The sequence below is a fragment of the Salvia miltiorrhiza genome, chromosome 8 (assembly GCF_028751815.1).
Source record: "Salvia miltiorrhiza cultivar Shanhuang (shh) chromosome 8, IMPLAD_Smil_shh, whole genome shotgun sequence".
NCBI classification, from domain to species: Eukaryota; Viridiplantae; Streptophyta; class Magnoliopsida; order Lamiales; family Lamiaceae; genus Salvia; species Salvia miltiorrhiza.
The window spans coordinates 27,009,670-27,021,957 of record NC_080394.1 but is presented as its reverse complement, the minus strand read 5'-3'; the positions used below and the strand labels follow the sequence as shown (position 1 = coordinate 27,021,957).

At 36.8% G+C, this 12,288-nt stretch overlaps 2 protein-coding genes across 2 annotated transcripts; one reads left to right on the top strand and one right to left on the bottom strand.

The window, feature by feature from the left end:
• The first annotated feature begins 2,052 nt into the window (after positions 1-2,052).
• LOC130997368 (protein WHAT'S THIS FACTOR 1 homolog, chloroplastic) lies at positions 2,053-4,175 on the top strand. The gene has a single exon (XM_057922655.1). It carries the CDS (start codon positions 2,321-2,323, stop codon positions 3,893-3,895), a length of 1,575 nt encoding a protein of 524 aa, XP_057778638.1. The 5' UTR covers positions 2,053-2,320; the 3' UTR covers positions 3,896-4,175.
• Positions 4,176-5,674: 1,499 nt separating this feature from the next.
• Positions 5,675-6,307, bottom strand: LOC130998261 (proline-rich receptor-like protein kinase PERK2). Its single transcript, XM_057923692.1, has one exon. It carries the CDS (start codon positions 6,305-6,307, stop codon positions 5,675-5,677), a length of 633 nt encoding a protein of 210 aa, XP_057779675.1.
• Between the last annotated feature and the right edge of the window lie 5,981 nt (positions 6,308-12,288).

Below are 12,288 nucleotides of genomic sequence, written 5' to 3'. Positions count from 1 at the left end.
CCTACTTTTAAGGATAAAAATATTCAATCATGCAAAATAAATGTCCCCTTAAGCTACTTAAATATGTTTAACATATGATACGATAAATTAAGTCAAAATAGATAGTATTAATCATGGGGTGATCAATATCATTTTTATGTGTTTGGTATTCTAAATATAAAACTTAAATAGTAGTATGAAATTCATGTTTGGTATCCTAATTTTAAATTTGAATTACGTTTAAAATTTACAATTTTAATCTTATTAAAGTATGAAGAGTACAAATATATCCCAACATTAAAAAAAAAAAAAAAAAAAAAAAAAAAAAAGGCCACCTTCTCCTTAACTAGAAAACCATAGTCATGCCAATGAAATTGATGTTCGGTTTGCAGAATGAAGAAAATTTCTTCACCAAAAAAATGAGGGCCACTTTCAATTTCTTGCAACAAATCCCTTAATCAATCTATATTCATTTCATGTTTGGTATCCCAAATGAAAATCCATTAATTGAGAAAGAGTGTTTCCATAGCCACCACCATGACCTGCCCTAATCGCACTGTCACCACTATGCCCCAATCGCGCCGCCGCCACCACTACCATGCCCCAATCGTGCCGCCACTGCCATGCCCCAATCGATTCACCAATCTAATAATGACAGATAGTTAAGCTATTTGAGCCTCATCTGGCCTACAAAATAGATAAGCTTGTCTAACAATTGGAATAATGACGTTGAGATATGATTTTCAAAGGATAATCTTGTTATATCATGTGTTGCAATTAAAAAATCACTTGTCGCGAGTAAAATACTTGTCATTCGATTAAATCAAATTCTTACATTTCTAGATAAATGAAATTTAACTAAAACTAAAAATAAAATTCGATCTTATTATTTATTCTAAATCATATGAACACCTGTTATTATTTATTTCTTACTTAATTTTATCGTATATGATTTCATTAAATAAATTTATATACATTTTTGGATAAAAAAAATGATATTTATAGGGTTGTAAATGAACAGAGCTATTCGTAAACTATTCAAGACTCGACTAAAAAAAGCTCGTTCAGAGCTCGATTTGATAGTAAACGAGTTGAGCTCGAGCCTGATTTCAAGTTCGATAATTTTAACGAGCCGAGCTCGAGCATGACGGCACCCGCCTCGTTAAGCTCGCGAACGTGTCCGGATTCGCTTTGTTCACGAACATGTTTGCAAGCCTGTTCACAAACCTTCAATCAGACTAGTGTACGAGCCTTAAACGAGCTTGAGTAACATATTAATTAAGATCAATATAACATTTTGAACATTTATCAAACTTTTCCTAAGTTATATACGAGCTCGAGCTCGAACGTCGTGTATACGACATCCAACGAGCCAAACTTGAGCTCAAGCTTAAATTCGACATTATCGAGTATCACACGAGCTTATCTCGAACCGAGTTCGAACTCAATATATAGGTGGGTGACGAGTCGATCGAGTTCAATCAACAAGACAAAAGCTCGAATCGAGCTCGAGCATGCTAGTATTCGGTTCGGCTCAACTCATTTATAGCCCTAGATATCTACCTCTTTAAAAAAACAAAACATAAAAAATTCTCATATTTTACAAAATATATAAATTATGGAGCACTTTTTTATGTCATTTTTACCTTTATGTCAAGAATTAGTGCATTTTTTTTTACTAATGTTAGACTCGCAATGGTCAAGTATGTCGACCATTAGTGCATTTTTTTACGAATAATCAACAATTGGTGCTCGGCTAACAACGGAGCATGTTGCATTAATGCATTTATCATTAATACTCGACTCGCATTGGTCGAAATGTTCGCGATTTGAGTAATATAGGATAACGAAATGAAGCTTTAAATCTATTAAGTAAGGGCAATATTATTCTTTCATGCTAAAAATTGATAGTTTTTATAATTTTATTGTATATAGTAACTATTTTTATTTTTTATTTTTAAAAAATTAACCCTACAATTTTTATTTTTATTTTCTTTAGACGACCCTATAATTTTTTTTATGTTAGAAAATCGGATAACTTCAAAATAACATTCTTTTTTTTAAAAGAAAGGTCAAGTGGACTGGAGGGGCAAATTAGAAAATATCCACATCCACCAATCTATTTCCAGAAGAAGATAAAATGGAAAATGAGAGATATCTTCAAAGAGGGGTTTTTGGTGATGATAAACCCTAGCTAAACCTCCCAGGTCAGTCATTCCATTTCCACGAATTTAGTTTTCCTCGTGAACACATCACACATAGATGCGATAAGGGCTTATTTCTGATGTTATTTCTTGCGTTCTATTGATATATTTCCCTGCTCGATAATTTCAAATTGATTATGGAGCCTAAATTCTTGATTTCCTCGCACAAATTGCCGCCATCAGCCTGTGCTGTCCCATTTTTTCTGTCATGTACTTCACCCCCGCTTCAGAAATGTAAACCGTATACGAATTTCTTTTTATCAACTACTGGAAATTTGAGCAAGACTCCATTTTTGGGCCAGAATTTAATTTTGAGGGGAAATAATGAATCTCACACAAACTCGAGGAAATATTTTCCGGTTATCAGAGCTGGTCTCCCGAAGAGGAGGAAGGAGCTTCCTTTTGATAATGTGATTCAGAGGGATAAGAAGCTGAAATTGGTGTTGAAAATTAGGAAGATTTTGATGAGTCAGCCAGATAGGATTATGGCGCTTCGTGAATTGGGTAGATTTAGAAGAGCTTTAGGGCTGCAGAAAAAGAGGCGGTTCATCGCGTTGTTGAAGAAATTTCCGGCTGTGTTTGAGATCGTGGAAGAAGGTGTTTATTCACTTCGGTTCAAGTTGACTCCTGAGGCTGAGAAACTTTACCTCGAGGAGATGAAGATTAGGAATGAGATGGAGGATTTTTTGATTATTAAGTTAAGGAAATTGTTGATGATGTCAATTGATAAGCGGATTCTGTTGGAGAAGATTGCTCATTTGAAGAGTGATTTGGGGCTTCCATTGGAGTTTAGGGATACTATATGTCAACGGTACCCACAGTATTTCAGGGTTGTTGCAACGGGACGGGGGCCTGCGCTGGAGTTGACTCATTGGGATCCTGAGCTTGCAGTGTCTGCAGCAGAGATTGCAGAAGAGGATAATAGGCTGAGAGAGGTAGAAGAGAGAGATTTGATTATTGATAGGACGCCTAGGTTCAATAGAGTCAAGCTGCCAAAAGGGCTTCATCTTTCGAAAGGTGAGATGAGGAGGATTTCTCTGTTTAGAGATATGCCTTACATTTCGCCTTATTCTGATTTTTCGGATTTGAGGTCTGGTAGCCCAGAAAAGGAAAAACATGCTTGTGCTGTTGTTCATGAGATCTTGAGCCTCACTCTTGAGAAGAGAACACTTGTGGATCATTTAACCCATTTTCGGGAGGAATTTAGATTCTCCCAACAGCTAAGAGGCATGTTGATAAGGCATCCGGATATGTTCTACATATCTCTCAAGGGGGACAGAGACTCAGTTTTTCTCCGTGAAGCTTATCGCGATTCTGTATTGATAGAAAAAGACAAGATGCTGCTTATCAAGGAGAAGCTTCGTGCACTTGTTAATGTTCCAAGATTCTCCAAGAGAAATGCTCGAAGTACCGACTCAGCTGAAGCTGGAACAGGGCAAGAAGACGTGTCAGATGAAGAGGATGGGGATGACTGGTCTGACATTGACAATGTGGGAAGTGATGAAGATGGTGACGGGGAAGATTATGATGATGAATGGAGCGATGATGACGATGATGACGTGCCTCCAGACTTCAATGATGGACAAGATGAGCCATTGCCTAGTTTAGAGAGGAGCAAACCAACTGGTAGAGTTAATGGTGCAACGAAGAAGAGTGATGATAGAGTTCTTGCTCCTGTTTTCCCAGATGGCACACCAAGAGAACGCTGGTAAATACGAGGCTTATTATATTCACAGATCAAGAGGTCCATCTCAAAGTGCTATATCGAACCATAGCCATGTTAAAACTTTCTGTTGAGGACTCGTTATTTCTAAGAAGGATCGATATTCATCAGGCAGTCCAGTATTGCTCAAGAATACGAGGAATTAATACACAGTCACTGCTTGTTTTGGTCTTGTTATATCTTCCTTCCAGTTAGTTTATGAGATGTATGATGTATCATGTAGAACTTCTTATCCATGTGAAAATGCATCTTACTTTTCTTAAACATAATCATATGATCTTGAAATTTAACAGTCTACCTACTTGCTGAAACTCTGTATGCTTTTACCTTGCATGATTGCATTCTCACATTGTGCAGCGCGTAACATTTCCTTTCCTTGTTCATGTAACTATTCTTATTCTAAAGTAAATGTCCACCTCATTATTCTCCATATGCTGTAATGGCCCAAAGTAGTACAACACGGATATATGGTTTGCACTTTTGTTAAAAGAAGCAGATAGTGTATTGCTAGTGGAATTTCATTGATCTTGAGGATATGGTTCGATAAAATGCCCAGTTGACATTTGAAAGGGCAGGCTATCTTCCCGGTTGATGATTGATACTTGATAGGGAAGTTTCTGAGAGATTTCGTGCTAACTCAGATGACCATGCTAACCAACATATATTCCTCTAAGAGTAAAACCTACAGTGTCTGATGCTCTAGGTTGATGCTTTGCACCCATCTTCTTAGTATTCTAGCTTTGATCCAGCTGATTATGGTCCTTCTTTCATGTACATTGCTGTCGATTTTTCTATTTGCTCCGCACAAAATGGATACGATCTTGTAATAAATAAGACAGATAAATTCTGCGTTGGCTGCTCTACTGGCTTGTTCTGTTGCTCAACTTTATATGCTTTATTTTCAAAAGTAGACAGTAACATCCATTCAGAATAAGATATGAAATGTTTCTCTGATTATATGGTACATCTGGCACCAATAATGCACATTATCTTTTGGAAAAGTGCTATCTGAGTTAGTAAATTCAAATGGGGGGACCTCAGAATTTGATAACATGGTTTTTTTGTCAGTACCTTACACGAATTACTGTGATTATCAATCTTTTGATTCCCCAAATCATCTTGCTTTTCTATTTGCTGCTCCGTTGTACGGAAATCATAAATCATAAACTGGTGAGCAAGCTTATTTTGTTCTTCTGTTGAATGGAGACCAAACATACTTCCTTTTCCTCTATACCACGTGTTTCCTGTGTTACTAAAATCTCTGTAAGGAACACTGTAAATCTTTTTTTATTTGTGAAAGTGCGGTGATAGAGTGAAGGGTTTGAGATAAACAGAAAACAGGAGAGTTGAAAGAAAAATAAATTGAAATAAAAACTGAACAAGGAAAACAGAGAGTAACCCTCCTCTTGCGAGGCCTACAGCGAGAAGTACGTAGAACGCTGTCCCGAACTCCTCTTGCGAGGCCTACAGCAGAAGCTGTCCAGAATAATACTGCAACGATGATCCTAACCCTAACTCACTAATAACTATTTAAAGACCTACAGAAACTTGAGGCCCAAGAAATATCTTAAAGCCCATACAAAAGCCTGGCCCTTTACTTTATTCTAACCCTAAATAACTTAAGCCTAAATAACTAAATAAATTAAAGAAACAATATACTAATTAACTATAACTAAATAATGATCTGTATCAATTCCTCCGCTCTTCAAAACAGCCTTGTCCTCAAGGCTGTAAGCACTTCAAAAGACATCCCAAATCTACCCCGTCTTCAAGCTATTTGATTAGGATATTCATATTCCCCTTGCTGCACCGTGATCCCTGGAGAGGCTTTATATATTCTGCCTAAGTTTATCGTAGTGAGAAACTCCTTAGTCAATTGACTCAATTCCTTCCAATCTCGATGAGCCAAGCTGGCATAAATCCTTGTTAGCGCAAGAGTCTTTGTAGAGAGGGGATCAACCCTTGTAGACAGGGGAGCAACCCTTGAAAGAGATGAAGTTCTTGTAGGGAGTGACGCAACAAGTATGTTTGAAGGGGCCACGACCACTGTCTCTATAACAGAAGTAGGCGTCTCCATGGAAACAAGAGGCATAGGCGGAGGCGGCGTCAGGGAAACAGGAGGCTGAGGCGGCAGACTTGTCGCTGAAACAGGAGGTGGAGGTGGGGGAGTCATTATGGAAACAGGATGTGGAGGCGGTGGAGTCATCACAGAAACAGGAGGTGGATGCAGCGTGACTGATTTGACACTATATTGGCTACATGGAATGGGAGAGGGCTTCATTTTTCTTGATTGAATAGCCAGCAACTCCTCAATGCGATTGAGTTTCTCCATTATTCGCTCAAATGTTGTCAAGCTCGAGTCAACAGACTCAACACCCTTCTCTATAGTCTTTTCCATCATCTTTTATTTTATCCGGCAGGTCGGACCAATTGATAGAGTAAAAGGTTTGAGATACACAGAAAACAAGAGAGCTGAAAGAAAAATAAATTGAAATAAAAACTGAACAAGGAAAACAGAGAGTAACCCTCCTCTTGCGAGGCCTACAACGAGAAGTAGAACGTTGCCCCGAACTCCTCTTGCGAGGCCTACAGTAGAAGCTGTCCAGAATAATACTGCAACAATGATCCTAACCCTAACTCACTAATAACTATTTAAAGACCTAGAGAAACTTGAGGCCCAAGAAATATCTTAAAGCCCATACAAAAGCCTGACCCATTACTTTATTCTAGCACTTAATAACTTAAGCCTAAATAACTAAATAAATTAAAGAAATAATATACTAATTAACCATAACTAAATAATGATCTGTATCATGCGGCCTTGCGGGGACCTCAATAAATGGAAAAAGCAGAATACCAGGTAAAGATAATAAACCTACTTTATCTTTTGTTTTTTCATTTCCAGTGCCAAACAGTGTTGGTTATGTTTGTTTCAGGAAGAGTAGCCCCTGAGTGAAAGTGAGTGCCATGCAGACGAGGTATTCCACATATTATTCGACAGAACACAGATTTACCAGCCAAAACAACTTATCTTTCTTTATATTAATCACACTATTATTTAATCTTGATTTGATGGGATTTCAGATATTTATCTTTGTTTAATATTCACATAGTTTAACATATCTGTTGCTTTCAACAGCAGGCAAAAGTATGAGACGCGGCACCACTGAAGTTTCTCACAGAACTTTGAGCTCTAGACCTGACAGTATGTAGGTAAAAGCAAATTATTTATGTACCGACCTACAAACGTGACAGTTTTCTGTTCATATAATAACACATTTACATGCATGATTCAAGCCGAATTATTTCGAGTGTATCCATCCACTCATGCAAGATCAAGGGGTTGAAAAATGAAAGGAATCGAACGTGATAAATAATTGAGATAGATGCCTGCGATGCTTCATTCTTGGCTTAGGAGGGTTGACTTATCTGAGGGCCATATCTTTTATCTGCTCATATTAGGAACAATATGAATCAGACGAATCTGGTTTGGCCATTCATGTCTAGTGCCTAAGATATTTAGGCCCCACCACACTTTTTCTCCGAGCCCTCGCGATTTCTCTCGACCTTGTGGCTATAAATAGGCTTCTGCACCGTTGTATAATGGGTATACCTTCATCCATAGCTTACTTCCCATGCATTAGATATAACATTCCAAAGCTACGATTGCTATTCTCCCTCAAGGGCTTCTGGCCCTTTGCATGCTTAGTTTCTTCGAGAAATGGTATCTAAAAGAATGGTAGTGATGAAACATGGCTAGGAGGCATTGAGGGAGAAGTAACAATCCATGGCTTTGCAGCTTTGCTCCCGGGGTTCTTCACTCGTTTTCCACCATGGGAGCTTTTGTTGTCTCTCTCCCTCGAGGGTTTCTGGTTCAGTCGTGATCAAATTACGCCCAGACCCTCAGGGTTGGAGACAACAGAATCTTGCTGTGGTTCTTTGCAGCCTAGGAGATCAAGTTATAGTTCTCATATATATCTCTTGTGTGTGTGTGTGTTTTGCTGGATCTTTATGATCATCTATTTTCCAAGAACTGACTGTTGTTTGTAGGAAAAGACGTTGTTCTGCTGGAAGAAGACCAGCACGCAACATAGGATAGGTTGCAGGATTCATGGGCGATTGAGATGGAGAATGTCTGAAAGTTATTTTTGTTTAGATAGTGTGTTTGGCAGTTTGCAGTCATGTGTCTGGAAACTATTGGTGGATTCGAACTTAAGACATTTGGCCTCAGGTATTAACCAAATTACCATTATGCCAATATATGCACACATTTCTTGATTTTCTTTGATAAATTATACAAATAAATAAAGAAATTTAAAGATCGCAGGACGGTGGACTCGAACCCAATACTTTAGACCTACCTTTAGGCCAACTGGCCAACACACGCAGGCAACAAGATTACACATTTCTTGATTTTCTTATATGCAGAAAGGTTAACTAGAAGTTAGAATCTTGTAGCTTTTGCAGATTTTGTATAGCATCCAAAAAAAGGCAATAAAGTCCATTTGTTATACACTTTTTCCTTCTTGAACAAAGGTTTTTCTAGATGTTGAACTAAACAATTGGAAGAGATAAAGAGAAATAAAGTCCTTTTTGGGACGTTGAGTGTGATTGTACGCAAATAACAAATAAAAGATTATATAGTAGTTGTATTTTATGAGACGTAGCATATGTGAAAAAGTTAGCATATGGATCTTTTAATAATAAAGCAAGGTTCACTGCAGTGTTCTGCAAATGTATATTTGCTGTTCATAATAGTTTCAACTCTCTGGAATGGTAAACGTGACCAAAATTTATTGCTCATAAAATAGCTAGATTGGCTAGAATTTTGATTCACCCTATATTTTGAATGAATCTCCGTTTCTTTTCTATCTTCCATGCCGTGTTCTTAATAAGATAACCTCTTTCTGAAAGAAATAAAAAACACCAAAAACAAAAACAAACTAATCACTCTTAGGCCAAACAAATAATATAAACTCTTGCAAAGTGATTGGTAAAATAAACTATAATGTAGAGCAAACTCCTAAACAACATTCTCTCTCCGTCTCGGTAAATATGGCTCAGTTTTTTTGGCACGGAGATTACGAAACTTACTTTTGAGAGGAAAGTGGATGTGGTCCAGCATTTTAATAAAGCTTAGCAATTTTTCTTGAATCCCTCTTAATTCAAAGAGTCAATATATGAAATTGGCCACTATGTTATAGTAAAATTAAAAGTTGTCCATCCATATAAAAAACTTAAAATTTGGTCCGTTTTTATACAAAAATACAAATTTACCCTTAACATAAAAGACAAAAAAACAAAAATGGCCTCTCTCCACTAACTCTCTTTCTCACTCACGCAATGAGATCTCTCTTTTTCATGCAGGTAGATCTACCTCTCTTTCTCACTGCCTCTTTCCTCCCCCACCCCTAGTTTAGATCTACGCAGCTCCGTCCGCCCATCCGCGCAGTGATAGAGCTAGTCCAATGTCGCCGCCGCACTGCACTCCACCGCGTTCGCCTGGTTCCGCCCCCATGAGCAGAGCTCCGACAGAAGTTTCAAAGCCGATTTTACCAGCTGGACCTACGGCGGCGGTGGGGGGCTATTCCGTCATCCTCGTCGTCGATGCGATGGAAGCAGCGAGGGAGAGGGGCGATCATTATCTGATTGAGCTCGCGACTCATTCTCATTATATCTGCGAGGATTTGTGTATTGGAGTAGATGCGGCGATGGAGGAATGAGGAAGTCATATATATATAGGAGGGGTGGGCTAGAATAAAAACACTCTTAAGTGTATAAAATATAAACGTTTCTTAACGTACGAATTTTATGTAGAACACGTATAAATTTATCCAACAGAGTTACGAATTGCGAAAAATAAATTTTTGTTACCTTTAGGATTCGAACTCAGGACTACGAATTCATCCAACAGGGTTACGAATCAACCGTAGATCTTGATGATCTAAGGGCTGAAAATCATTTATATTTTATACACTTAAGAGTGTTTTTATTCTAGCCCTCCCCTATATAGGGGTGAGCTGCCATGAAAACACTTTTAAGTGTATAAATAGGAACAAATCATGTCCATTAGATTATAGTGAATTAATGGCCCAGATCAAATTATATGGAGATCAAAAATTCGTAATTGTTTCTCTTGCAATTCATACGTTTTTCTTATTACGAATTGAAAGTACTTTTGTTACGAATTATATTCTATGCACGAATCTGAAGTTATTTTGTTACGAATTATGTTCTGATTAGGCAAATTTCAAGCCACGAGATCAACCAAGATCTAATGGACAAGATTTGTTTCTATTTTATACACTTAAAAGTGTTCTTATTATAATATATATATATATATACATATATATATATAGGGTGTGGTTCTAGAGAGAACTACATTATTTGTGAGAACGAGAGAACCATCAAATCTAATGCATTCACTGTAAAATTAATGCATTCGTTGTTAAAATTAATGCACTAAATTTTTTTTTAAAAAAATGCTCCCTTCAGGATTCGAACCCAGGTTCTATATTCATCCAACAAGATGATGCATCCACCGTAGATCTTGATGACCGAATGGCTAAAAATGGTTCTCCATTCTTTTTTATTTATGGTTCTTTCTTGAACCTCTCCATATATATATATATATATATATATATATATAGGGTTGGGATCTATGAAGAATCCCTTTAGTTTAAAGAATTAATCTAGTCCATTCATTTCATAAGATCCTACGGTCAATTAGCAGATTTTTAATTTTATTTTAATTCTGAATATTCATTAATTTAATGATTATAAATTTGAAAAGGGTAAATATGTATATTTGTTCATCAATTATCTTCCATATCCCTAATTTTTCTCCACATTCCATACCAATTTCGTTCACACTTTCTCTGCCCACCTCTCTCTCTTTTTTCTCCGCCAGCATGTCTTTCTTTCTCGTAGATTCCGGTGCGGCGAGGTGCTCCCGCCTCCCTTTGCCACCCCAAGCGAAGCCACGGCCACCGCCCCGCGACCTCCCCGGTAATCGATTGAAACAGCACTGGCGGAGCCACTGTCGTGCACTAGCCACCCCTCCGTCTCTCTCTTTCTCGTCACTTTCAGCGCGGCGAGGCGCTTCCGCCTCCCTCTGCCGCCAAAGGCGAAGCCACGGCCACCGACCCCGCCACCTCCTCTGTCCTTTGAAAAGATCTTCACCGCCGGTGCAATTGGAGATTTTCTCTTCACCGCCGCCGCTGCCTCCCTTAAGATATTTGTTAAATTTTTCCTCAATTTAGAGTAGGAACATGATTTCACAAATTTTGTACTTTGCAGATTTAACACCTTCACCGGTTATCTACCTGAAATAGTGAAGAAAATGCCGAAGAGGGATCTTGCTGAGGAGGTGATTTCATCTACTAAATTGCATTTTTTGAAGTTCTCATGGGTTGAAGTTGTATTTTTATTCGAAATCTTATAGTGACATATTCACTATACTGTATTCATTGAGTATTAGTTAATTTATTCAGTTTCTTGTTTTACTTGTTCGGTTTATAACAAAGTGGTATTCGATGAATTTTCAATATTATTCACTATAATTTTAGTGAATTATGCACTTAGCTTATGTGATGTTTTCGTCCATATTTACACATTTGTAGGCGATTGATTCCTTATTCACATAAATATGATGTTTATTCGGTAAATTTTGAACAATATTCAGATACGATTTATTCATGAAAAATGCTACTTTATTCAACAAAATAGTTTCCTTATTCACAATTTATGAGTATCATATAAATTATTCAGAAAACTATTATCCTTATTCGCATAAATATGATTTTTATTCAGTACGTCATGAACAATATTCGAATACGATATATTCATGAATAACGTTACTTTATTCAACAAAATATTTTCCTTACTCACAATTTATGAGTAACAGTTACGTTTTTCTGCAAATTATTATCCCTATTCGCAAAAATATAATTCTTATTTGGATACGTTTTGAACAATATTCAAATACAATATAATTATTTATTATCACACAAAGAACCAAATTAATATGTACAGGTTTTGAAATAATAAAAAAAATAAAATGCTACATGAATTACTAATTTTATTTAAGCGATTAAGAGTTAATTAAGTTATGCATAATTAATTACTGGATTAATAAAAATATAAATTAGGTGATTTCAAATGGACATAAAGGAGAAGAAAATTTGATATATAAAATGGACATAAAAATCGACGGAAAAAAAAAAGGAAAAAGAGGATGATTTCAAATCTTACCAAATATGCAAAGATTATGTGTATCTTTATTCCATAAAAAAATCGGTTACAAATTATGGGATACACAAAATCTTACCATGCATATTAAAAATATTTTCGGTTACTACTAGAAGTACATTGACATAATTA

What these genes read in the sequence shown, in the direction of transcription:
- LOC130997368 (XM_057922655.1), top strand. Translation starts at nt 2,321, where the DNA reads ATGGAGCCTAAATTCTTGATTTCCTCGCACAAATTGCCGCCATCAGCC.
- LOC130998261 (XM_057923692.1), bottom strand. Translation starts at nt 6,307, where the DNA reads ATGATGGAAAAGACTATAGAGAAGGGTGTTGAGTCTGTTGACTCGAGC.